Source organism: Haliaeetus albicilla, chromosome 15 (assembly GCF_947461875.1).
Source record: "Haliaeetus albicilla chromosome 15, bHalAlb1.1, whole genome shotgun sequence".
NCBI lineage: Eukaryota > Metazoa > Chordata > Aves > Accipitriformes > Accipitridae > Haliaeetus > Haliaeetus albicilla.
Window position 1 is genome coordinate 18,403,473 of NC_091497.1, and position 26,646 is coordinate 18,430,118.

Here is a 26,646-nt window from a genome sequence, read left to right on the forward strand (position 1 = left end):
CTTCAGTATTTTTTAAAACTTAAAGGCTTTTCTAATTTTATCTTAAATGTTTGGAGAACATTATCTGCTTCTGTTTTGTCTACCTAAAATACAGAAAACTTTTGTGAGGGATTTAATTAGGTTTATTGCCTTTACAAATTCTCTGTAAAAGATGCCTTAGTCCTTCTGGCCATTGAGATGACCTTTCATCACTGTTACCTCACCTTGTATGGTTTCAGTTGAGAATCTCCTTTTTGAAGTTTAATATTGCACAGTTTGTAAGAATGATGTCATGTTTAAAAATTGCTCTTCCTTTCCACCAAAATTTAATTTTAGATGTTCTGTCTAGCACAAATAAATTTTTCCAGCACTCAAGGCAGAAGATGTGACAAACACTGAGTATCTCTTAAGTAGTAAGACTGTACAGGTGGTAGTGCGAATCTCTTATTATTGGGAAGTTTGTATGGCTGTGTACAAGTGACCTAATGCCGTGGCTCTCATTAGTTGCAGAAAAAGGAACTTCCAGTTGATGATGGGATGAACTTAAGTCCCAGTCTCCTAACTTGATCAGTTCATCTCACCTCAGTGAAGTTAGGAATCTGTTGTAATCTGGAAAGGAAGAAACTTGCTTCATAGGGAAAAAACCTTCTGATGTCTGTTTTGAATATTTTCTACTACCACTGTTGAAAAAAAGAAAAAAAGGTTAAAAAAAAGAAAACTGCTCACTGAGTGAGCACTTGCATTAGAGTGGCAGAAAGTTTTCCTGTTTTGGGTTTGTGGGTTTGGGTTTTTTGGGTTTTTTTTTCAGCTCCATCTCTGCCTTTTGTAAAAGAAAACGAAGAAAGTGATGCTTATACAACCTGCTCATATATACCTCCACTTTTGAACAGATGTTTGTTTTGAAGACCTGGAAACTACAAATATTATAGTTAAAGCCCTTCAGAGACTTGAGCAAATTGATCACGAATAAATTGTCAGTGTTTTTTACCTTACCATGAAGTTTGTGGGGGGAGAGAGAGAGAGAACAACATGATGATTGGAAGTTCTGTTCCTACTCTCCAACCAGAAACAATGTGTCTTGTCATTCAGCACCTTTCTTTTGCCTTGAGACATGCTAAGCATTTGTATGCTTATACATTTAATGTTAATTGAGGTTTTTTCCCCCTCAAATGAAAGACAGTAAACAGTGAAAGTCATAATTATCCTTAAATTTTAACCTGCTTTTACAACCCAACAACTTATTGTTCAAAAAGGGATTTATTTAGTACAGTCCTAGGGCCAGTGTTTTTAAACTGACAAAACCAAGTAGTGAATTTCAAAATTATTCTTAAGGGACATTGTTAGGACTGCTACTATATATGTCAAGTCTATAACAGAACGCAGTATAAGATACTTATAGTTTCAAAGAATTTACAATTCTCAGAGATAAGGTATTGTGAAGGGAAAGTGGAGGTATGAACAAAGAAATGTAAACAGTGGGTTAACATAAAGCTAGGAATTAATCTCTAGTTCTGAGTTGTATGTTCTAGTGCTACACTGTTCGGATAAAGCAGGGTTTTCTGGAGTATGTTGTGCTATACTGAAGTCTGGGTAGGAGATTATTGTATATAGCTATAGTCTGTGCACTGTTGCAGAAGAGTTGAGACACAGAAAGAATGGTTAGAGTTCTTACTGTTTAAAAGCTAAAGCATTAGGTAAAGGAGTTTTTAATAGTTGTAAAGTATTGAGAATAAGGAGGGAGTTTACTTCTGAAAACTAGTCACCTTATTATTAATAGGCAAGAAAACATACATTGATATTTTATCTAGCACTGTAAAGTCTAAAATTACCTGTGCTGGTTAAACAATTTGTCCAGCCTGTTTCAAAAGAAGCTACATGAGCTACAGAACTTAGACTGTTCTGGAACAAAGACTAAGCTGAACTCCTGACAAAAAAGAACTGGAATGGAAACTCTTCACAGAAGTTATAATTACAATACATGATACTAATTAGGTAAGTGAACTTCAGATAGAGATATTTCAGAGGTTCCAGATATTTTTCTCTTCCTGTAAGTGTCGGTAAACTAGGAAGTGCATAGGAAACTTACTAAATTTTTTTTAACCTGTACAGTTCAACTGAGTTAGCTTTAAAGCTGAAAGCTGATATTGTGCCTTTGCCTTCACAGCAGCTGCAAAAACTCTTGGGCTATGTGTATGGATATTTGACATACAGAAGAGTCATATGTTAAAACCGTTTAGTTTTCTGGTGCTAAATACATTTTAAAGTATGTAGTAGCTCATTATCATTGGTATCAGTCCAAATCTATTTTGATGCAGTTTGATTCTGGAATAACATATGAGGTTGTATCTTGAGTTCTTGCGCTGATTAATATTGTGGGTTTTTACCAGCACCTTTACTATTTCAAAGACATTCATGTTGAACAGGGACTAAACTTATGTTGTCTTTCAATCCCTAATGGCAGAAGTTCTGTTGTGCTAAAAAAAAAAGGGGAAAAAAAACCCAACCAAAAACACTCCAAACTTTCAGTATGTATGTAGGGAACTTTTACCAGCTTCCCCAACCCCATTATCTTTATATTTTTATGCTTACTGCTAACACTGACACAGGTAAGAAAAAATAACACACTGTCTGTGTTGGATAAAATAGGCTACAGAGTAAACCATTGCTTCTTAATGTTTTAGCTTGCAATAATTTTGTAGTAATAATGAAAAGGAAGGATATGTAAATATGTACCAGTACAGTTAGAATAATACTATAGTGAAAAATAAAAGGAAATATGTAAACTTTGAAATATTTTGAAGTTATTTTGAATTTTTTGTTAAGCTTTATAACATATGGTATTAAATGGTCTAATTTAGAAGCCTGTGTTATTTCTGGTAATAATAAAAAGATAAGTGCAGATAAAAATGTGTTGTGAACCATTGCTGTGTTTTGATGAACAAAATTGTGGCTACCATATTGTGGAAAAATACATCACCCCATTAAAACATTATCCAGTTCACTAGTTCTCATAATTCTTTTCCCCTCTTCTCTGCTAGTTTAAAGTCCTCTTTCCTATCACTGCTGTCACAGATGTATGAGTATTTCCACTCTGATGTGTTCCAAATCACTCCAATATAATTCACTGTGTGGTTTCCTGCCAAGTGAACATGGTTGTTCACAATATCTGTCCCCCTTAAATAAAAAGAAATAAAAAGAAAGAAAAAGACAAAAAGCCTCTACCCTCACTGCCCTCCAAGAATACTAGAAACAAACCAAAATAACCTTGTGAAGTTAGTTATACCCTGACTCAGTCTAGCCTAATGCTCCTCCAAATTTTGCCTTGCGTGTTCAGGTAATTTGTCCTGTACCTTTAACCCTAGGCCTTCTCTCCTTATAAAATCTCTGTGCCCTCTGTCTACACCAGGGTGTTATAGGGAATTGCTTCTTCCCATATGCCTGAAGTCCAGTTTTTCACAGCCTGTGCTCAAACCAGCCTAGCCTTTGGTAGCATACAACAGAAGAGAAAGTATAATCCTGCCTGGGGATTTTTGTTGTTGTTGGGGTTTTGTTTGTTTTTTAAATCTATTGTTCCTCCTGTTCCATCTTACTGTTGCAGAAAGGGAGAGTATGGGGTGGAATTTAAAAGATGTTTTTAAAAAAAAGTTTTTTCTTAATATTTTTCCAAGTCTAATGACAGCCTCATGAAGGCTCTTCTGTGTCTTGGCAGTGGCTGACAGTAATATACCAGTAGTAGATACCAAGGAAAGAGTGGGGCAGGGTAGTGGTAGGGTAAGGGCATGGGTAATGGTAGTTTCTCAGAAAAGTTTCCCAACTCTTAACTTTGTGGCTCAGGTCTTCTGAAAACCAGATGGTGTTCTGTGATTTCATGGACCTTGATAGATTTTTGCATTCAGTAGTTTGTCCATTAGATTGTTGTTATCCACAAAATTATTACCCACAGCATCATGCTGGGGGAGTTTTTCAACTTGCCATGTTTTCGTTTAATGACAAAACAACTAATGATATTTTAAATTTCTAATATATATTTAGCAAACAGCTTAAATTTTTTTTATTTACCAATAGATTAAAATTAACAACTAGAATAACAAATAATGCATTTTAAAATTCAATAATAATAATTAAAAAAAAAAACAAAACAAAAACCAGCTGACCCCTGTAAAGAAGATAAATCCTAAATTCTGCTATTGACTTTGGCACAGGTTTGGACTATTCTGTAGCCTGAGCTGATTTCATTTTATGTCCTAGTGTCCTCATCAAGTTATGAGAGGTAGAGACTAAAGCCAGATGGAATATTTTCTTCCTCCTCCTCCTTTCTTCCCTGCCTGAATTATAATTGGTACTTCAACAGGAAAGTTCAGTCTCCAGTTTGAGAATCATTTGGTTGGCCAAAATTATTGAGAGTGTTGAGATTACTTGTATTTAGCAAAGCTTGAAACTTCTAATAAACTTAAACTAATCTTGTTTTTCAGACTGAAAACCTAGAGAGTACAATAACCATACCAGATATCAGACTACATAGCAACCCTTCAGCTTTTAATGTTTACTGCAATGTCCGCCATTGTGTGTTGGAGTGGCAAAAAAAGGAAGCATCTGTATCTTTGGCTTCAAAGAACAGTGTACAGAGTGGGGATTCGGACAGTGATGAAGAGGAGGAATCCAAAGAGCCACCTATTAAACTTCCAAAGGCAAGTAACTGTATACTGTTTAAAGTGTGCCATGTATGTGATCTAAAGTTGGCATGCCCTTTGTGGGGAATAAAGAACAGCCTTATAAGCCAGCTGCTCAGAAAATAGCTATAGTTTTATTTGTAGTCCATCTAGTCCAAAATCATCTGATTTGATGAATTAGGAGGATCTATGTACCTGCCCAATAATTAATTTTAAAGTCAAGTTATTTTCTCCACTGTGTTAGGTTCTCTGCTTTCTTCAGCTGCGTCTGTCAGCTGCTAGATGAGATCTTCTGTCTGAAGATTGGGAAGAATACAAGAAACTTCTCAGTTTCTCTCAAAGATAGTATCACTGAAAAGAAAGGATATTTCTAAAAATGTACTACAGTGTATTTTATTCTTTAGCCTGCAAGATGATGCTGAGTTTTGGATCCTGGAAAAACCATCTGTTCTGTTATTTTGTTGACCTTTTTTTTCCCCTGTAGATTCCATGCATGTGTTTTCCTCCACTCCATTGAAGATATGAAATGTAAGGTGTAATTTGCAGGAAAATTGCTGTAGCACTTTGAGGACTTGATGTGATTATGTTTCTATCCTTCCTCCAAAAATCAAACAGATGTAAAAATAGCTTCTGAAAGACAGGAGTTGAAATAAATTGAATGATAGCAGACAGTTACAAGGTGTCCAGTAGAACTTCTAGCTGACTGTCAGAATAGATCTTTTTTTAAGCATGAGTGGCAGTTCCATTAACAATTTTATTTATTTTCACATTTCAGTCTTTTTCGTTAGATTTTATTCAGGGGTGAGTCTATATTAAACACTGAACACTGGGGCTCTGCTCCTGACAGAAACACATAGTGAAGTTTTGAAGACATGGTTGCTTATTTGTAATGAGTTAACCTTACTCACTTTTCTTTCATCCTCATCATTATTACATACTGAGTTTGAGAAGGAAGTGAAAGGGACCAGTCAGTGGAGAGAAGCATAATTGTAATCTCAGAATATTCAGGAATTGTAAAGGGAAAGTTAGGAGTGGCTGTAACAGTGCTCTTACAGATGTTGTATTAGTTGGTGTAATGCATGTCTGTGATGAGTACGTATGGAGTTTTAGTGACGAGCAATTAATCTTTATTTTTTATATTGTCACAAAAACAATCTCAGAGGCCTTGGAGGGGAAAGTGCTAGTGCTGCCAGTATCAGCTGTCAAATGTATCATTACTCAAATTGGCAAGTGAGGTTGCAAGCCAATTCTAGCTTGCTGGCTCACATTAACGAGCACGGAAAAAGGAAAAAGAGGTCTGTCAAAGTGTGAACTCAGTAGAAATTAGAAGGGCTCAGAGGCACACTGTCTTTTAAAATTTTTTGGACAATATGTTTCCTTATTTTTTCAGGGAACTATTACTCTGCTTAGGTATGCTCTTTCATATGACGACATTATTTCTGTGTAGTATTTGCTAGTACAGTTGTGTAGGTGGGTTCTTGATTTTGATTCTCTTTTGAATTACTATTGTATTCTATATTACATCTTTGTTATTCGAGTAACTGTCTTGTTCTGTAAACATTGGGATATATCTTTATTGATGAAGATCCAAAAATATTATATTAACAGATACTCTGAAATATTTGTACTTCTTTAGATCATTGAAGTTGGATTATGTGAAGTCTTTGAACTGATAAAGGAGACAAGATTTTCTCATCCATCCTTGTGCCTCAGGAGCCTACAAGCCCTACTTAATGTGCTCCAGGGCCAGCAACCAGAAGGCCTGCAATCAGAGCCTCCTGAAGTCCTAGGTAATATCTCATCTGTTACTGTATTTGTATTAACATAATCTGTTATTGTGTTGGACAGAAGAAAATGGTTCCTAGCAAGTATTTGTGAGATAGTAACCTGCTTGTTCTGAACTGGCTGACTTTATTCTGGAGTGTAAACTCTTTATGGTGTATGTAACCAATACTTTCTCAGCATTAATCTTCTGTGGAACAGGAATGTTAACATGTAAAGGGGTGTGTGTGTGTATAGATATAGTCATATTTTGTTGCTGTGTAATGCGAGTTTCACTGACACATAGTAAACCTTATAACCTTACAAATTGTGATTCATTTGTCTTACTGCAGCTATAAAATACTTAGTGTTATTGGAAAGAAGATAGTTCTACAGTGAACTTCTCTTGCGACCTGCTGTTGTAATCAATGGCTTAGCTATTTAATGTTGTAATTTGTATAAAGCTGCTAAACAAAGTGTCAGAATGCTTGCTTTTATTTCCTCTGGCAATCCAAAAGCTTCCCTGAAAGTTAATTTTGCTTTTAATGATATTGAAAATAAAAGTTGAACTCTTGATGGCTTTGAGCGTATGATTGGTTATGTCCTTTAAGTTAAAATCCAATTATCTTTTGATAATTCATAGTTTTTACTGGTTTATAGAACTGCAAGGAAGGCTAGGCTGTAGCATCTGTTGTTTAAAAATGAAAAAATAAAATATATCTTCAGACTTTCTATGTATGTTTTCCTACGTTATGGCTCAACAGTATTCCATTTCCAAAGATGATCGTAATTTGCTACAGAAAGCTTTTATTTTGTATTGATGCACGGGGTATTAAAAAGCTACAAAGAAGGCTTTGTTTTGATTACTGCCTTAGTGATTATTTGTATATACTATCAAAAAAATTGAGGTGGATTTCTGTTCACACCTTGATTGTTACAGATGTTCAGCTGCTAAACAGTGCTTGAAAAGAGGCATATGATCAAAATAATTTTCAAGCTTTGATTTGAAATGCTTGTTTCTGAGAACTAGGATGTGCTTCAGCATGGGTAATGGTCATAAAGGTTAGACAAGTTTGGTCAAGACCTACAAATCATCTCAGTGATGAGGTAGACTGAATAGGCAGGTAAAGTAACTCCTTCTGGCCCATTTCTTATTAATGTGTTCCACTGTAACAGAAGGACTTAGTTTTTCTTGTTCTCCAGCCATTGTGATTATGAAGACTCGACATTTTCTGGATGAAAAAAAATGAAAAGTTAAGGATGTTTTAGGCCTATTTAAATGGGGCACTTTCTTTTCTGTCTGGAAATAAGGCTAAACTTAATGGCTGAGGAAGGATGTATCATGTGTTTTGTAAGTTGAATTTCCCATTGCCTGGAAAATTGCTTGGTATGATTTTGTGACTTGTAATTGCTGTGTTTTATCTGCAGAATCTCTGTTCCAGCTTCTTCTGGAGATAACTGTCCGTAGCACGGGAATGAATGACAGTACAGGACAGTCCTTGACAGCACTTTCCTGCGCTTGCCTCTTCAGTTTGGTAGCTGCATGGGGAGAGACAGGAAGAACATTGCAAGCAATCTCTGCTATCCTCACCAATAATGGCAGCCATGCTTGTCAGACTATTCAGGTCTTGAGCTAAAACTTCTCTGTATCTGGGAATTTATGTAAATGATGTGTACATGAGTTCTGAGATCTATTGCGTAAATTCAGTTAACTTTTTTTGCCTCACTGTTTTTGAGATAAGAGTAGGTATTTCTTTGTCTTTCTTGAGTTGGGGATAGAACAGAAAATACATTTTAAAAAAAGTCATGTTTTTCACTCACTATTTCTTTTACTGTTTAGGTGCCAACCATTTTAAACTCTCTTCAGCGGAGTGTACAGGCAGTTCTGGTGGGCAAAATCCAAATACAGGACTGGTTCAGTAATGGGATAAAGAAGGCAGCCTTGATGCACAAATGGCCATTGAAAGAAATATCTGTAGATGAAGATGACCAGTGTCTACTTCAGAGCGATGGTTTTTTCCTCTATCTGTTATGTAAAGATGGACTTTACAAAATTGGCTCTGGATATAGTGGGACAGTGAGGGTAATGTGATTTTTTTCTTGTCTGATGAATGATAGTTAATATTTTAACTTAACTTTTATGATGTCCTGTTTCCATTGAGGATCTTTTGTAGCTTACTAATGATCAGTTCTTTTACAGTTTGTCTCAACTTTTTCTGTGATTTCTATGAGAAAATTACAGCATTTTCTTACAATTTTCACTTCTCAGTATAGTTGAAGACGTTGTTATTTAGATGGTAGATGATTATGTGTAAAATTGTCAGTCTGATATTTGTTGAGTGATTGGAGGTTTTTTTGCTTTTCAGGGCCATATATACAATTCTACATCCCGCATCAAAAACAGAAAGGAAAAAAAATCTTGGTTAGGCTATGCTCAGGTAGGTGAATACTTAAAACATGTGCCCCACGCTTCCATCCCTCATGAGTAATTTAAGTAGATGTTGGCTTAGAGTAAGCTTACGTGTATATTGTATTGTTCCTTTGGCTTTAGTTATAAAAGTCAATTTTTTGGTACTGACTTTTAAATTGTGGAAGATGAAGAACATCTGATGGTACTGGCATATAGAAAGGAGTCATGAAGTGTCATTGATTTCTGTTGTCACTGTAAAGACTTTCTCAAAATATGATGGTTTAACAAGTAAATTTATGAACTATACAGTCAACTGATGTGTGCTTCTTAAAGGAAGTCAGTGGATGTAAAAATGTGCTATTCCAACACAATAGTTTAAAAAAATACTCGAAATATCTATTTATGAAAATAAATTGATTTTAAGACATTTGCAGTAAAATAAGGAAGTGCTGTTTTTGCTGGGGGAGGATTGAGGGTGTGTAAACCATAAGTAGAGATAATTGTTGATGTTACCACTGCAGAGTTAGCTATATTTGGATGTTTTGGTTTTTTTAGACTTAATTTCTGGAATATCAACCACCTTTTCTTATACCTTTGGCATTCATTATAAAAATAGTGCAGTTTTTTAGAATCCTGTTATTACCACTGAGTGCTCTTTCTCCACCCCCCCCCCAAACAAACAACCCACCCCCAAAACGAAAAAAATGCCACAACAAACCAAAAATTAAATTTCAGAGAACAATTAATTTACTTCATTTTTTAACTACTGAGGAATTTTTATTGTAATTAAGTGTACTCCTTGCCACACTTTTGAAGTGAGATATATACAGAATATGGTTTTGTTTAGATTTGAAACAGATCACCAAAAGGTATACTGGCACAATACAAATGTTTGTGGTTGCACTCATTCAGGAGCCTGTTTTATCAGTTTGGAAAGGAATAGAATCCATACAGTTTCACTATATAGAGTTAGACATTTGGACATCCTGTACATATCTATAAATATATTTGATGTTCTCTGAGTGCTTGTACAGGTGTATGCATTCACACAGTGACTGCACTCAAAGGCACTGCTAGTTGGAAAAATGTCACTCTGGGGCTATATTTATAGGAAGATGTGTAAGTTGCACTTACTGCTAAGTATGTGTCTGTAAAAGAGGTAAGATGTGTTCTCAGTCTCATTTCCTTTTAGGTGCATGGTTAAAGTTAGCTCAAATTCAAGTGATTTTTCTCACTTCATCTAGCTTTCTTTAGACTGAAGCTTTTCGATCTACTTTAATGCTCTTTACTTAATTATCCTAGTTTGTGTGGGTTTGTTTTTCCTCATTTCACAGAGATTGATTTATCCAGGAAAATTCAACTAGTTTTAGATGGGAGGAGGAGAGTTGGTTGGATTTTTCTGTTGTTGTTAGATGATTGTAATTAGGGTCTCTGACTCTTTGACAAATGAAGATATTCTGAGGTTAAGCCTTAGTAATGTCCCTGTGAAATGCATCTGTTCTTATATGTGTAGAATCCACATGTGAGGCCAGTCATGCTTCAAGCAAGTGCAAGCCATTGTCATTTCTCTTGTTGTCACTGCTGTTGTTAGAATCATTACGTAGTCATTATGCATATTGGCCTCTGCAGCCCTCCTGTATGTGAATACTACTTTGCTTGGCCTCAGTCACCTTGAATGAATATGTTCATAAGTGCCCTTAAGTAATCTTTTTCCTTTCCTGTAGCTGCTTTTATGGCAGAAGTGCTTTCTAAGTGTAAATTCCCCGCCTGTTTCTACCCTGCTCCCTCAAAAATCTTTCAAGGGTTCACAGGCATTGTGGGATCAAAAAAGATACAAGAGCAACGTTGCCATATTGCTTCACATGGATCTGTGCACATTATGCAAATGTGGCAGCTTATGCAGCCTATCTAGTTTAAGCTAAAGCAAAACTTCTTTGACTGTGTGTGTTTAAAAGTGCATTCAAAAGTTATAGGTATAAATGATAAACCTCAAATGTGAGTTTCAGGTAGGCAAATCTTTTTACTGAGTAACCTTCTAAACTGATGACTGAATCAAACCTTTAAAAAAATATGAACATACATATGAACAGAGAGAGAAGATGCTATTTTGGTATACCAAGGGAGACTTCTTGTTGTGGGTTGCTGACCAGAATAGGTAATCTTGGGGAATGAATGTATTCTGCATGTGGAGAAACAGAAAGAAGAAATCATTAGTCCCAAATATCTCCCTTCCTCTAGGTCTGGTTAGGAGTTGGGAGGTGAGCAGTATAAGAACTCATTGTATGTAACCTTGTGTCATGGCCGATGTTACCAAAATCACCATATACTTTGCAGGAATTTCTTTGGTGAAGAGCTCAGAAAGAATAAATACATGGAATCTTGTTAGTGTTGGAGTCAAAGTAGTTACTTAACATATTTGAAAAATTCCCTAGTTTTTAATGCACATATTAATATTCATTAATGGTCACTCTTCTATATATGTATCTCCTTCCCAGAATTCCTGTGAATCTTTTGTGGATTTGGAAAGTGAGACAGGAACATTGGTTTTTGCTGTGGCTGTGGCATTTAGCTGTAATTGTATACACATATGAAGAACAGAATTGCTATATGTGGCTTCAAAAGCTGTATACGAGCTTCAGCATGCTGATCCATAGCATGTGTAAAGTATAGAGGAAGGACGTCAAATTTCTGGTTTTTATTGCAGAATTTGATTAGTGGAAAAAAGTTGATTATCAAAATGAAGTAAATTTGATGTAAAAGCTTTCAAAAATTTTTAAACAATACCTAAAATAATGATTGCGTTTTTTTCACTTTTGACAATGTCCTTTGATGTATTTAAGAATATTTTCATACCAATATATATATTCTTACTCTTACCAGGGTTATTTATTATATAGAGATGCGAATAATCACAGTATGACAGCTGTAAGAATAAACCCTGAAACTTTGGAACAAGACGGTACAGTTGCTTTGCCAGGTAAGAACATCCAGATACGAGAAGATGGTTATAGTTCACTGTTTACATGCTATGTATTTTCAGGTAAGCAGAAAGGAAATTGAGACAGATTTTGAGATCACAAAGAGACTGCTTTTTTATGACTTTGATTTGCTGTGTTAGACTAGCTGCAGTATTTCATTCAGAGGTCTTGCATCTTACTCCAACTACTGGAAGAATATTGCAACATTTTAGAATGTATGGTCATATTAATTTAAAGACTCCAAGAGCTTAACTTCCTTCTTAAAGAATTTTTATTTCTTCCTCGTTTGAACTTCGAGCATTTGGCTCAGATACAACTTTGTTTCCAGTATCTGTTACATGTAGGTAGTTACAAACTATGACCAAAGCCATTTTTAAATATAGGTAGAAATGTATCCAAAAAACAAAGGAGGCTAATGAGCACTGATGGACCATGCTTCTGATGTTTAAACTGGTGGGGGTTTTTGTTTGTTTGGGGATATTTTTCTGTAGTTTAGTTTTTGTTTGGGTTTTCTGTTTGGCTTTTTTCCTTGGCTTTTTTGCAGAGGATCCTCATAACTTGGGTCTCTGTTTAGAAAATGAGGATGTTCCTGGAACATGTTTTAATGGCCTCCTCGTGAAACACATCTGTTCTTAGCCACTCATGTGAACAGTAGAAGGGCACAAGAATATCTTTTGATTGAACAGTGATAGGTTTATTCTATAGATGAGGAGAAAGATTTTGTGTTGTATCCTGACAAAAATAAGAAGGCACTGACTGAAACCTCAGAAAAATTCTGTAGGCTTTTTGTATTTCAAACACAAACAGTAATTTTTGAAACAAACTATGAATGTAGAATCTAGTCTATGCAACTTTCTGCAAGTCCTTAAAATGTGGATGTCTATTTAAGCTGCTTGGTCTTTGTGGGGCTGTATGAGAAATTTGAGTGAGGGCACATTCAAGGACCTGACAAATTGCCTTGTAGGATTGCTTTTCCACTTTTTTCACCTCAAGGCAGCTTCTTCAACCAGTAGGGTCCTTTGAGGTCCTTAATTAAGTTACCACTGGTAAAGAAATCAGTGCAATTCATGAGTCTTGAGGGACACTTGAGCACATTTGAAGTCTACAACTCTGAGCTGTTAGCTTTATCTTGCAAATTTCAGTGACAAGCATCATTCTGCAAGACAGCCTTGTGTTTATACTATAAAAAGGCACAAATTAAACAAGAGTATGCCTTCTAAACAAAAATGTATTAATCTTTCAGTGCAAAAGCAAATCTTATAACTGTGGGAATACCCATTCAGAAATCCCTCAAACTATTTCACACAATTGCATTTCGTGTGGTTTGTGATGCTATGAAAGTGGATGCTAGATGTTCTTCATAACTCTTACCCTTTGTATTTCAGCCCTTGAACTTTGCTGGTTTGCTTTGTGCACTTCTACACACTTACCTCAGTGTTATATTGTGAGCAGATATGGCCTTGTTCTTTTGGCTAGGACAAATTCCAAGGGGTCCACTTCTGGTTATTTCTGTTTCCTTTTAGAAGGAAATAAATGAAGGTGGGGGGAGGGTATGTGACCTATCCTGAGGAAGCCTGAGTAGGTACATATCTCTAAACAGTAGTGGCTGCCCCACTGTAATCTTAATAATGACCTGCAGCATGTTGTAGTTCTGAAAAACGACATGGGATAGAACTAGAGGGCAGTAACCTTGCTAACAGCTGAATACTGACATGACTCCAACTATTTGCTCCTAGTTGGTAATGGTGTTCAGACATGGCTCTATCTGGAGTTAATCTCTTTCAAATTCCTGGGCTGGTGATATTGCATTTAAATAAGGTATTCATATTTATTCTTACAGGGATGCGTAGGAGATTAGGAGTTCATTAGGAGATGTGATTAGGAATTGATCCTAGCTACAAGTTGTGACCTTTGGAAACTCAGTGAACTATGGAACATTATCTTCTCCTTTCTCAGACAGTAGGATCCACCAGCTTCTTGAAACCATAAACTTCTATTTCAGAGGGCAGTCTTTCTGCTCTGATAGATGATCTAGCAAATCTGACAACATATCTGGAACTACCAGACTGTATGTCATCATTCTTGTATCTGATGCCTTTGCCAAGCTTCATACACTGTCCTTGAGCTGTGGATCTGTCTACCCAGTTCCAAATGTCATAAAAGAATCCCTGAGTTCTATGAGATTTTCTAGGTGATTGGACCTGAATTTACAGAGGAGGTTTTCATCTTGACCGTTTCTTTAACAGTAATTCTTACTCCCTACCTTAGAGAAAGGTTGCTATGTTCAGCTGAAGAAGTTGAAGTTACATGGTATATGGTTTCATTGTTCTTTGAAATTACACATTAATATCTTGGAGCTCAGGACTATTCACTTAGTCTGAAAAGTACTGCTAACTGAGGGTAGCCTAAATGAATTCAAGAGTACTTATTAGCCAGGTACGGGATGCACTATGTAAATACGGAAGGTGATGCTTGACAGTCAATATCTCCTGAAGCCTCTAAGGAGGCTGTGATTAACAGATGTCTGTAGTTATGTCATTTAAGTAAAACATAAGCCCTTTCTGTTACAGTAATCTCCAGAGAGAAACCTTGGATATCTTTGTAGCCAGAGTAATTTCCAAAGTCAGATTGAATAAGACTACAATTGATCATAAGAGCTCCTTGCTAGCTGAGACACTATACTATCCTACTTGTCACAGATATTCCATTTGCCTTCCATTTTCTACTCTCCCCATTAATTTGATATTTAATGCTGGGCCTGGATGTTATCTAATCAAGTGCTAATATTCAGGAAGTCTTCTGAAGAACATACATTAAAAAAAAAAAAAAAAAAAAAAGGCAAGCATCCCTGTTCCAGATTTCTTCTATGAACACACCTACCAAACATACAAACAACCCCCAAAAATGTTTACTGGGAGGCTTGTCTTTTCTTGAAATGACTCAAGAAGTAGGCCAAACAGTGTAATATGGACCCACTGGTGGCCAGAATATCCTCTTTCCTTGACTGTTATGCTTACATGAGCATGTAGTTTTCAGCCATTCAATGGATCTTAATACTTACTAACTTCCTATAACCTTTCAGAAAAGTTATTTAGATAATTTTTGAAACTTCAAGTTACTAACAACTCTTGTTTTATCACTAATATCACATTGCAGCATAGAGAATTAGTAACATGAATGGACTTTGGTCATTAAATCCAAGATTATTTTTGAGAGAGCAATTTTTCAAACTTCAGTGTATCTGTCATTCTCCATCCTGCTTGCTGCTTACCCTCTTTGTGATTCATATCTGTGTGTGCTCTAAGGGGGAGGTTGCCTAATTTAGGTCTGTTACTTCAAGATGGGAGAATTAGAGAAGGCCACCTAATGCATATTCTATTCCTGGTAAGATACTATATTGGACTGGGCAGTATAGTACTAAAAAGTAAACAGGTTTATGGGTTTGTGAATACTGTGGGGGTTTTTCAGCTGTATTATTCTTAATAAAATGCTCTAGCTAGCTAGCAAAAAATAGCAAATGGTTGTGCCAGAAGGATATTATGGATATATTATGTGTGCTTCATTTAGCATTAAATTTGTTAGATAAAATGACTGATACTGGATCTTTGTTCAGGTTATGAAACAGATTATTTAGAGTGTAAAGTAGCTGTCCTGTAGTATTTTTGGAAGAGGTCTGTTTCCTGTGTAATCAGTGAAACAAGCACCACACAAGCCATATAATACCAATCTCTTAGTAGCTCCATCAGCAGAGCAAGAAGGGAAGAAGAGATGGTGTAGGGACATACTTTTAAACTTGTAGAGAAAGTGTCCTTTTTCTTTTTTTCCCCTAATATGGGCAGAATTCTTTCCCTGCCTTTTTTTCTTGGAAATAGTTGACCTGTTTTCAATAAATGTATGATGCATTCAAGTATATGCTTTATAGTTTTCCAAAAAATGTCAAATTAATAGTTTGGTGAAATTTATGAACAATGGAAAAATGAGATGAATAATGAAGAGTTTGATTCTGTTTCATTTATTTCTGTAGGTTTTATAAGCTGGACTGATGAAAATTTTCTTTAAAGATAATGGCCCTTATTAAAAAAAAAAAAGTCTCTGGGGAAGGAGAAAGACTAACACTCCCAGAAAATTGGAATTTAGTTGTGTTGTAATAGTTTAGAATACCCCTCACAGGTGAATATTAAATGTTTTTGTAGTTAAATATTGGGGTAGCCCCTTATATTTCATACAATGAGAAATGCTTTAATAACTCTTAAAGGGTGTCATGGTTTAACCCCAGCTGGCAACTAAGCACCACGCAACTGCTCACTCACTTCCCCCCTACCCAGTGGGATGGGGGAGAGAATCGGAAAGAAAAGGTAAAACTTGTGGTTTGAGGTAAGAACAGTTTAATAGAACAGAAAAGAAGAAACTAATAATGATAAGGATAACAATAATAAAATGACAATAATAATAAAAAAATTGGAATATACAAAACAAGTGATGATCACCACTCACTGACTGATGCCCAGTTAGTTCCTAAGCAGCGATCCCCCCAGGCCAACTCCCCCCAGTTTATATACTGGACATGACATCACATGGTACGGAATACCCCTTTGGCCAGTTTGGGTCAGCTGCCCTGGCTGTGTCCCCTCCCAACTGCTTGTGCCCCTCCAGCCTTCATGCTGGCTGGGCATGAGAAGCTGAAAAATCCTTGACTTGTTGCTAAGTAGTGTTTAGACTAACTGAAAACATCAGTGTGTTATCAACATTCTTCTCATACTGAACCCAAAACATAGCAGTACACCAGCTACTAGAAAGAAAATTAACTCTATCCCAGCTGAAACCATGACAAGGGACAAAAGAGTATTATATGCTTTTGGTGAGAGAGGAGATCCTAGCATAAAATAGTGTTATCAGGACAGTATGACCTCTCTTTAGACCGACTACAACTCTCATAGTCTGATTGTAGTGAGAATGAATTAGACAGAAGCAGAGAACAGTGTGTGTATGTTAATATAAACTGATGCAGTGCACTTCATCTTTCTCTCACAGACTGTCATACTGAAGGGCAGAATATCCTTTTCACTGATGGAGAATATATTAATCAAATAGCAGCATCTAGAGATGTAAGTATTACATATGATGGGTAAACTATTTTTCTCTCAACTGAATTGTTTTATTTTACAATACTTAGAGATTCTTTTTTGCTTAATGTTTGGCTTTTTCTTCACTAACACAAGACGTCTATGTAACTAGACATAATAAGAAACTGCCATATTTGTGCATAAAAGAGCAGTATTTTGGTATTTATCAACACAATTTTGATTTGTGATGGATTTTTCAGGTTTCCTTTTATTTTTGAGGTAAGTTTTAAGAAAAACTTTGTTGCTTTTTCTGAGAAAAAAATCTTATACATGGAATAATGGCTTTTTAACATGTTATTCTGCAGGGCCTCTGTGGGATAAGCTTCTCAGAGCTTAATTATAATTTTTTTTTCTAATTTAATTTCCTGTAATTGCTTTGGTACTTTTGGGGGAATTTCAGCCAGATTTAATAGAAAAGGTATGAAAGATACTACATTCCAATAGATTTTTATATGAAAATTGCCTATTGGCCAAAGCTGTGGAAACCCAAATAAGTGCTTCTACTAGCGGCAAAACAGTTCTAGCTGTTCTGTTTTGTTCAGCAGACAGTTCTTACTTTTTTGACAGTGAGAAAGCTGTAAAACAGGGATGGGGCAGGGGTGGGGTGAGATAGGGTTGGCAAAAGATACCAGATATGCAACTATAAGAAAACCAGGATTAATCCATTTCCTTGTTAACAGAACAACTTTTTTTAACATGGCCAAATGAAGATACTTCATCTGCACTTGTAGACAGAAACCTGTTTCAGCTACTCTTTAAAGCACTCACTCTTAAACTGCATGCAGAATTTTGGGTTCTAAATCTGAAGATATTGAGGGCTTAAAAGATAGACGTAAATAGTTATAAAAGCAAGTTTTCTGTAGTGAGATTCAGAGTTAATTATTTCTATAGCAATTCACTATTTTTATAGTGTTCATAGTGTGTTTTCATAAAATTCAGTATGTGTTTAAGGTCTGTCAGATGCTTATCTTCAGCTCATCCTGTTTGGCACTTTCTTCTTTTCTCCTCTATAATAAATGTTACTTTATCAATGTGTTCTCTGATAATTTACTCTGAAATAGTATTATACTGATGTACTTAGGCCATGAAAAGTAAATTAATGCATTTATTATACAGTATAAAGTAGATTTTTATTTATTTATTGCAGGATGGCTTTGTAGTGCGAATATTTGCAACAAGCACTGAGCCAGTACTGCAACAAGAACTGCAGCTTAAGCTTGCAAGAAAATGCTTACATGCCTGTGGCATCTCATTGTTTGATCTGGAGAAAGACTTGCACATTATCAGTAAGTTCTCTTCTTTGAAGGTTAATAACAAGCCTAATAATTCAAATAATAAAACTGAAACACTGTCCTTCCCTTTTTTGCCTTTATTATGTGCAGGAAGGTATAGCTCCATTATAAACACGTGGAGAAGTACAAAGGTTTTAAAACTGCTAAAGCATTGTTTGACTCAGTAATCCATACGCTCATTTTGAACCACCTTTCTGTCTATAGCACTATTCATGGTTTTCCAGTATTTTCCTCTAGTTGTATAATAAATATATAATTGTTTGAAGCTTGGACTTCGTGATAGTGCTCATATAACAGGTAGTTAAGCAATAGAACTCCTTGCTGTAGGTCAAAGTTAACAATAGTTAAAAGGACTGCTGGCTGAATTAATGGAAAAGAAATGCATTGAAAGATACTAAATACGTGGAAAATACCTTTGCATCAGAATTTGGGATGCAAAATTGTTGGTGTCTACAAAGGTATTTTGGAGAAATATTAGTTGGCCTTTGCTTTGGGTTTTTTTGCTGTTAGGTGTCTGCTTTGGGCACTGTCAGAACAAAAGCATATTTGACCACATGAACCTTTTTTCTGACCAACTTCAGTTGCTTTTATGCTGGTGCTTTTTTCCCATTTGAACAACTCTGCCAGGTCTAGCCCAGTAAGCCTTCTTGTGGCAGCAAAACTTTGTTTCACTTGTAACTTCCTTAGAATCTTTGTTACGACAAAATCTCCCTGGCAGAGTTAGGTCCGTAAACTGGTCTGTGAAACTGCCTGGTTAAACTGTCCAGTTAACGCAATCTTACTTGTCACACAGGTACAGGGTTTGATGAGGAATCAGCTGTCCTTGGTGCTGGAAGAGAGTTTGCACTAATGAAAACTGCTAGTGGAAAGGTACTGAAAATGTTCTGTAATAAATAGCAAATTTCATCAATGTATTTCTACATGTTTTTTAATTTAATTATTATTTTCCACAACTCCTTTTTGCCTCTTTAGTATGTTAGAATGAATTTATATGACTGTTTTTCAATACATTTTCAGAGCCCACTTTAAAGGGAAAAAGGCAAATGGTTATTTGAAAACATAAACAGATGGTATTGCAACCGTTGAGAAATCTGTGGCTTGAATCTATAGGAATTTCTACAGTCAGTCTTACCTAGAGACAGTGTGAGGGTTAATTTTAGATTTGGGGGACAAAATTACCTTTTGTCTACAAATGATGTGCTAGCACATTTGCGAAATTTTTTACCCATAACTTTCCATAAACAGTCTGACCATAAGTCATTTATTTAAATCGCAACCTGAGTTTTCCAATCCTTCAGAGAACTATTGACTTCCCCTATGCAAAGTTTTCAATTGATTTCTTTAAACCTATTCTTAATGATTTGATATGTTGATTCTGCTCAGTGGAGACTGTTTTTCAGAGGCATTTGCATATTCATTGAAATTGAGAAATAATTCTGCTTACTGTCACTATGACTTTTTACGTTATTTACTGTGTTTCTATTTTGGTTTAGGAAACTAATGTTATTTTACTTGTATAAGCGTAGTTCTTTGTTTTCCTGTGTTCAGAATTTTATTGCTTTATTGGAATGAAGGCCTTGCTCTGCTGCTGTCAAAACAGTGAGATTGGTGAAAATGTTCATAAATAAACGTAACTATATTTTCCTAATAGAATTTAGTAGTTTGAAACAGAATTTGATCAAGCAGAACTCTTTAGACATTGGAGGAGACAGATTAATTTGATCTTCAGACTAACAAATGCCTCTTCAATATAAAATTAACAAATTTCCTAGTTTTGATCTCTAAAGTTATGTGTTTAGGTATGAAACACACTTGGTAAGACAATGAAAAATGGCTTTAGGTGCCCACATAGGTTTAACACAGCCATTTTATATTACTGTTGAGTAACATGGTTCTAGACGAAACCTTTTTTTAGTTCATATCAGTTTTTCATTTGTTCATGTGAAATATTTTAGTCCATGTTATTTATGTATTCAGTGGCCACTGTGCATTTACTGAAAATGTTTTAAAAATGTGTTGAAGCATATTAAAATTTGTAGTAATTGGTATTTTTAATTATTTTTATTATAATACTATGTTGTTTTAACACAGACCAGACATTTCTCTTAAGTGTTTTAAATGCTTGGTTTCCTCTGAGTAGTTTCTTCTGAACAGTTCTGTCTTGTGTGTTCAACTCATCTAGCCAAACAATTATATGTGAAAACTAACTCTGTGGCACAGTAGAAAGCGCATTTCAAAACAAGCAGAATCTAATCAGAATGTTTCCCCCATTAAGTCAAAATTCATGGGTTTAGGATAGAGATATTGAAAGGTGTAAACAATGTCAGGAGAAGTTCTGTATGGTTTGAAATGACAGGATTTCAAAACAATGCAACTTTAACAATGAAGCAAGTTTGAAGTGCTGTGGCATAACTGAAAACAATACACTGTTTTCTCCTAGATTTATTATACTGGCAAATATCAGAGCCTTGGAATCAAACAAGGTGGTCCCTCAGCAGGAAAATGGGTTGAACTCCCAATCACAAAATCTCCAAAGATTATTCAGTTCTCTGTTGGACATGATGGCTCACATGCCTTACTCGTGGCTGAGGATGGAAGCATATTCTTCACAGGTTCGGCTAGTAAAGGAGAGGATGGCGAATCAAGTACGTATTATGTTTGCTTGATCAATGGTTAATAAAAGCCTATTAACCACCTTTTAATTTGAAAAGATGAGTTTTAACATTTTCCAAGAACATGTAGGCATGCCGTTGGGTTTGAATTTTACGCCAGCCACAGGTCCTGACAACCAGTGCCACTGTCTCTCCCAGCTAGAGATGTTGATCTCAGTTTTACCACAGTTGGGATTGTGTGGTGGGAGTGCTATTTTAGCATTGTCCTGAGAAAAGGCAGTCATAATTTTGGTCAAGACGCCATGCTGTCTGCCTGGGACTTTGTCTGAAAAACTGAAGAGCCAAACTTTTGCCTCTTCACTGTTGTTTGAGAGAACTTTGGAAAGGGGTGTTTTGCCAGCTAATGCCTCTCCGTAATGGAGAGGTACAATGGTTAGAAATTGTAGAAGCACGGTCTTCTGTGCTTGGTCAAGCAGAGCCCTTCAGACATTAGAGAAGACAGATTAATTTGATCTTCAGACTAACAAATGCCTCTTCAATATAAAATTATCAAATTTCCTAGTTTTGATCTCTCAAGTTCTGTGTTTAGGTTGAAATACACTTTATAAGACAATGAAAGATAGCTTTAGATGCCCTAAAGCTGTGATCTGCTGTGATATTAAATTAAATACTTCACTTTAGGAAACAGACTGTTCTGTTATGTTGTGTTAGATTAATTTAAAAAAAAAAAAAGAAGGAAGAATGTGTTTTGAAAAATACCTAGTTCCTGAGGATCTTAAAACAAAGTTGATATTTTTGAGTTGTCAGCCTCACGATGTGTACATTTTAATAGGATAATGTAATATATATTTCATAGATGGCATTTTCATATAGTGTTGAAGCCTAACTCAAATTCAAATTAATCTCTCATTCTCTCTGTTGTAATAGTGTAGTTTGATGTTACCATTAAAATTAATATATTTTTCACAAAGCAGGTTTGTGGAAAACTTCGGTCTGCTAGCCATAGAATTTAAACACAAATTTAATAAGACTGAAATTTTTGTGCCTCAGTGCAGTCAGTTAGAAATATGATAAATAACACTCAAAAGTTGGTATAAAATTCAAGACTAGGTGGTAGTAGTAGATGGTTAGAATTCAAAAATTGATTTAAAATACAATTTAAAAATAGATTTAAAATCTTGAGAAACGGCAGTGGTAGAGTCCAGCTTTGTCTCAATCAGCTTGTGTAGGAGGTTTACTCTTCAAGAAAGTTGTTAACAAAAGCTCAGTGGGCTGCATACATGAGGTATGGCATAGCTCATGCAGAAACAAAGCATATTTAACTTGTTCCTGTGAAAGATTAACTACACTGACAGTATTCCCCAAGAATGTGTGGGGTTTCCCATGAAATATAACTAAAATACAGGCAAGAACATATTTTAAGTTTTGATAGTGCATATGGAGTGGATTCTTGAATGTATTCGGGGGAGAGGAACTTAAGTAGTACTCCTGTGTAAAAGTCTTTGGATAACAAACATGGTATGTGCTATAGTAACTTTGTAGAGTCTATTTAAATGCAAATCTACTGAAAACTGTGTGGGACAAAATCATACTACTTTTTCCAGTAAATGTAGAGTAAATTTAAGAGATTCAAATAAAAAGATTTCAGGAAATACATTTAAAAGCACAAATTTCAGGATTTCTTTGCACAGTTATTGGGAAGTTATCCAGAATACAATTAAACTGATTCTTTTCGTTGTATATTTAATTAATCTACAATTTCAGGTGAAATAAAAATTTAGCACTTTGAAGTAAATTGCTGTCACTGCTTTTGTTTATACTAGTAAAATTTAGGTGAGAAGATTTAGTACTTACTAGATCTTATTGTAGAATCTACTTAAGGACATGATCAAGGTCTTTCTGAGTTCTTTTAAAAGAAGTTCAACTCTCTTCTGACTCATCTGGTTCTCTTTGTCACTCGAATTTGGCTCAGAGTGGATATGCACAAGTTTTAATTCTTCTCCCCTGTTTTCTTTTAAACCTGGGCAGGGAGACTGGGTTTCTGTCAGTAAGGGTGGGTGGGTGTTTTTTGTAGCAAGTTGGTAATTGTCAGCAAATGGAGGTAGCTGGCAGTTCTCTGACTTGGGTGAAAATTCACAGGCAGTAATGGTAGCTGTTTGTTGTTTTATCCAGTCTTCAGCTATGGTGTTACTGTTTTCTTTGAGGCCAGATTGCAAAAAATGATTTGGGGATGGGCTTTTTTTAGTATTTTTTCTTCCTTTTTTCATCTTGTGGGAATCTGTTGTGACTCACAGGTTTTCTAAATATGGTTCTAATAAATAGAGAATTTAATATTTTTCTTTTAAATAAATGAACTTGTGTAACATTTTTCTGTGAACTTATTGTGCATATATTGTCATATATATACTTCGCTGATAGCAATGAGGACTTTTTTTACTATGCGCTGCTTTGTAAAGTTCATAAAGTTAGTTCTATATATATATATATATATATAAAAAAGAAAAACTTGAAGAATCATTCCTGAAAGATACTTATCTAATCATGACTTTGCTTGCCATTGAATTTTTTGAGAGAAACCACTGTAATACAATAAAAATTAGACCAGGAGATCACACAGATGGGTTTTTTTTCAGTAGCAGTCTAAAAACTAACCCCTAATTGTAAAACAAATGTTATTATGCCTTTGAAGGTTTTTTGGTAGAATGACTTGCAATTTATTTATTTATTTATTTGAAGCTAAAAGCAGACGGCAGTCAAAACCATATAAGCCTAAAAAAATTATTAAAATGGAAGGAAAGATTGTCATATCTACAGCATGCAATAATGGAAGCAGTTCTGTAATTTCAAAAGATGGAGAACTCTACATGTTTGGAAAAGATGCCATTTACTCTGATAGTACAAGTAAGTTAAATATTTGTCTTCTAAGTGATTTCTCAAGTAGAGTAATTGAAATTAGTCTGGAAGTATTTAGCCTGCGGAAATTATGTTTGTGTGTTTCTTACTCTTCTAATAGATTTCTGAATTTCTGCTGATTCAGCCAAGTGTGACAAAGATAGAAAGAGAGAGAAGACAGTTTCCTTAAGTTCTGTAAAAATATATAGCAGCACTGGTGACAAATACCCAAATGAATGCTTCCACTAAGGAGGAAAAAAAAAAAAAATTTGTTGTATTAATCTGACATTAGAAGGCCACACCGGAAAAAGTCACAGAAATGAGACATGTTTTGTCATGAACAAATGCTGCAGGAAACCAGGCCTTATATGTTTCTCTGCTGCTCACAAGACAGCCTGTTTTGAATTTGCAGGTGATCCAGTACATCTCAATAAAAATATTAAAGAAATAAACTCCAATGGTGTTATGACCCCTTTAGAATTGTTTTTCAGAACAAGTGATTTGCAGCAGGGTTTGATTTGGTTTTGGCTCTTCTTTCTTTGCAGGACAAATGGCCTAAGCCTAATTCTCCTTTCACTTCTTATTCTAGCACTTGTTTTTTGTAGCTGCTGTTTTTCTTCCTTGCTGTTAATTCAAAAATTGTCAGTATCCACTAGCGATTTTGTTGTATTGTTGAAATTTCCTTCTTGGGTAGAAAGTGCAATTTACCACTCAACTGTTTTATGTTTTATAGGTTTAGTAACAGATTTGAAAGGCCATTTTGTGACTCAAGTAGCCATGGGCAAAGCTCACACCTGTGTATTAATGAAGAATGGTGAAGTTTGGACATTTGGCGTAAATAATAAAGGACAGTGTGGACGAGACACAGGCTCCATGAGCCAGGGAGGAAAGGGTGAGGGACCTACATTATTCCTTTTGTTTTGTGTGCTGGAAAATATCACAAGTGAAAACATAGCTAAGCATTTTATTACAAAATATAATTTTGGTAACTAAAGCTTAAGTACCTGCAATGAGCTTAAAAAAAACCCAGGTATGGATGCTTTCATTTCAACTGTCAGGTATTCGGTGTTTTGCACATACTTGTAAACTTAGTTATGTTAAAAAAACCCCTCAATTACTTTTCTTTTGTCAGTGAAAAAGATTTTCTTCAAAAAAAAATTAATAAAACCAAACCTCATCACTCCTTGTCTTACTACATGCGGTTGACCCAGTAAGAAAAAATTTTCTACCTTTCCTTGTTTGCATTCAGTGTGGAGGCTGTTGTTTGCCTAAGTGGGGCTTGAATGCAAGTTTACGTCTTTCTTGGCACAACTGAACGTTTCCATTATTCCTGAACATAGGTATGAAAAGTCAAACCTATTCACCTTTGCTGGATTGGAGTATTTTATGCCTGACGAGTAAATGACCTATTACTTGTATACTGAATATAAATGTTTCATTTCCCTTTCAGTTGTGAAACCTAGCTATATACCCCAGCCCATGCTCAGAGAGGTTTCAAGAGTGTCATTATGCTGGCTGAGCATGCAAATCAGGCATGCCTAGTCATTTCTTTTAAAATCTGATCTGTGAGTGTTCTTCAGAGCTTCCTTAGTAGCCACTGTTGGCCTCGGAAAACAGCTGTTGTTTCAATATCTTAATTAGGTTTTGGAGTTGAGAACATGGCAACAGCAATGGATGAAGACCTAGAAGAGGAACTGGATGAAAAAGATGAGAAGTCCATGATGTGTCCTCCAGGCATGCATAAATGGAAGCTGGAGCAGTGTATGGTGTGCACTGTGTGTGGAGATTGCACAGGATATGGAGCTAGCTGTGTTAGTAGTGGGCGTCCTGACAGAGTACCTGGAGGGTAAGCAAACATATGGAAATATACTTGCTATAGTGTGTTGAATGGCTAAAGCGTGTGTTGAATGGCTAAAGCGTGTGTTGAATGTAAACTGAGTTGATGTGTTGTTACCTTAGACTGAAGTTTAAGATTACATCTAAAAAGAGAGTCTGTGCTTTCAAAATCTGAAGCAGGTCAAAATTTTTGTAAATAGCTTGTGATGGTTGCAGGTGATTTAGTTTTAAATGCATTTTTTTACATTTCTTTAGTGTATAGTTCTTTACTAGAAGCTGTTGAATATGAACGCTAATATAATCTGTCTCTTGACAGAGCTGCTGGCTATGGGATAACCTTTCTTTGTCCTATGATGGAAGTTTTTTTATCTTGTTCCAGTTGCTTTTATCTATTACTTCAGGGTTGCACTCCATAAAGAGCCACTGCTTTACATATTGCTGTTACTATTTCTCCAGCATTGCATGTGCTTGTTTCCTTGTTCGAGTTTTCATGTGGTGTATGTTTAAGTGACGAATAGTTAGTGCTGAGAAGTCAGTTCAGATATGTATGGTCAGTGTATGTTCCCTGGTACCATGCAACAGCAGCTAGGATTTAAACTAGCTATACTTTTTGTTTACCTCAGGAAAAATTACGTGTCCACAGATAGAACAAAGTAATAATGTATGTTTTAATTACCAAGGCATCAGTAATGCACGAAATAAGACAGTGATAAAGCAACTTTGTTTGCTGCAGAATCTGTGGCTGTGGCTCAGGTGAGTCAGGCTGTGCTGTATGTGGCTGCTGCAAGGCGTGTGCTAGAGAACTGGATGGCCAAGAAGCAAGGCAAAGAGGAATCCTTGATGCTGTAAAAGAGATGATACCTTTAGATCTCTTGCTGGGTAAGTGATATGAATTAGCAAGATGGCTTTTAATTTTCTTTTTTACTGCACATTTGTTTTTTCCTCAGTACATCTGTTTGCAATCTTTAATAAACTCAATCCCACTGCTGACTTTTGGAACTTGAATTGGATTAGCAGGTTAGTTTAGAAATAGTTTGTTCTTTTCAGTTAATATTTTGGTTAGTATTTTGATTCTTCTGTATGATAAAACTTC

At 35.6% G+C, this 26,646-nt stretch overlaps 1 protein-coding gene across 16 annotated transcripts in view; it reads left to right on the forward strand.

Moving 5' to 3' along the window:
• The window catches only part of MYCBP2 (MYC binding protein 2), a 201,252-nt gene that overhangs the window by 32,275 nt on the left and 142,331 nt on the right, over window positions 1-26,646 (forward strand). For all 16 annotated transcript variants that reach the window (XM_069802496.1, XM_069802497.1, XM_069802498.1 and 13 more), the window contains exons 3-16: window positions 4,452-4,667; window positions 6,286-6,439; window positions 7,839-8,035; window positions 8,251-8,493; window positions 8,777-8,848; window positions 11,701-11,797; window positions 16,830-16,903; window positions 18,069-18,207; window positions 19,007-19,083; window positions 20,654-20,858; window positions 23,562-23,726; window positions 24,451-24,609; window positions 25,359-25,563; window positions 26,287-26,432. In XM_069802496.1, the coding sequence (XP_069658597.1) occupies window positions 4,452-4,667; window positions 6,286-6,439; window positions 7,839-8,035; window positions 8,251-8,493; window positions 8,777-8,848; window positions 11,701-11,797; window positions 16,830-16,903; window positions 18,069-18,207; window positions 19,007-19,083; window positions 20,654-20,858; window positions 23,562-23,726; window positions 24,451-24,609; window positions 25,359-25,563; window positions 26,287-26,432 (2,149 nt within the window). The remainder of the gene's footprint in view (window positions 1-4,451; window positions 4,668-6,285; window positions 6,440-7,838; window positions 8,036-8,250; window positions 8,494-8,776; window positions 8,849-11,700; window positions 11,798-16,829; window positions 16,904-18,068; window positions 18,208-19,006; window positions 19,084-20,653; window positions 20,859-23,561; window positions 23,727-24,450; window positions 24,610-25,358; window positions 25,564-26,286; window positions 26,433-26,646) is intronic.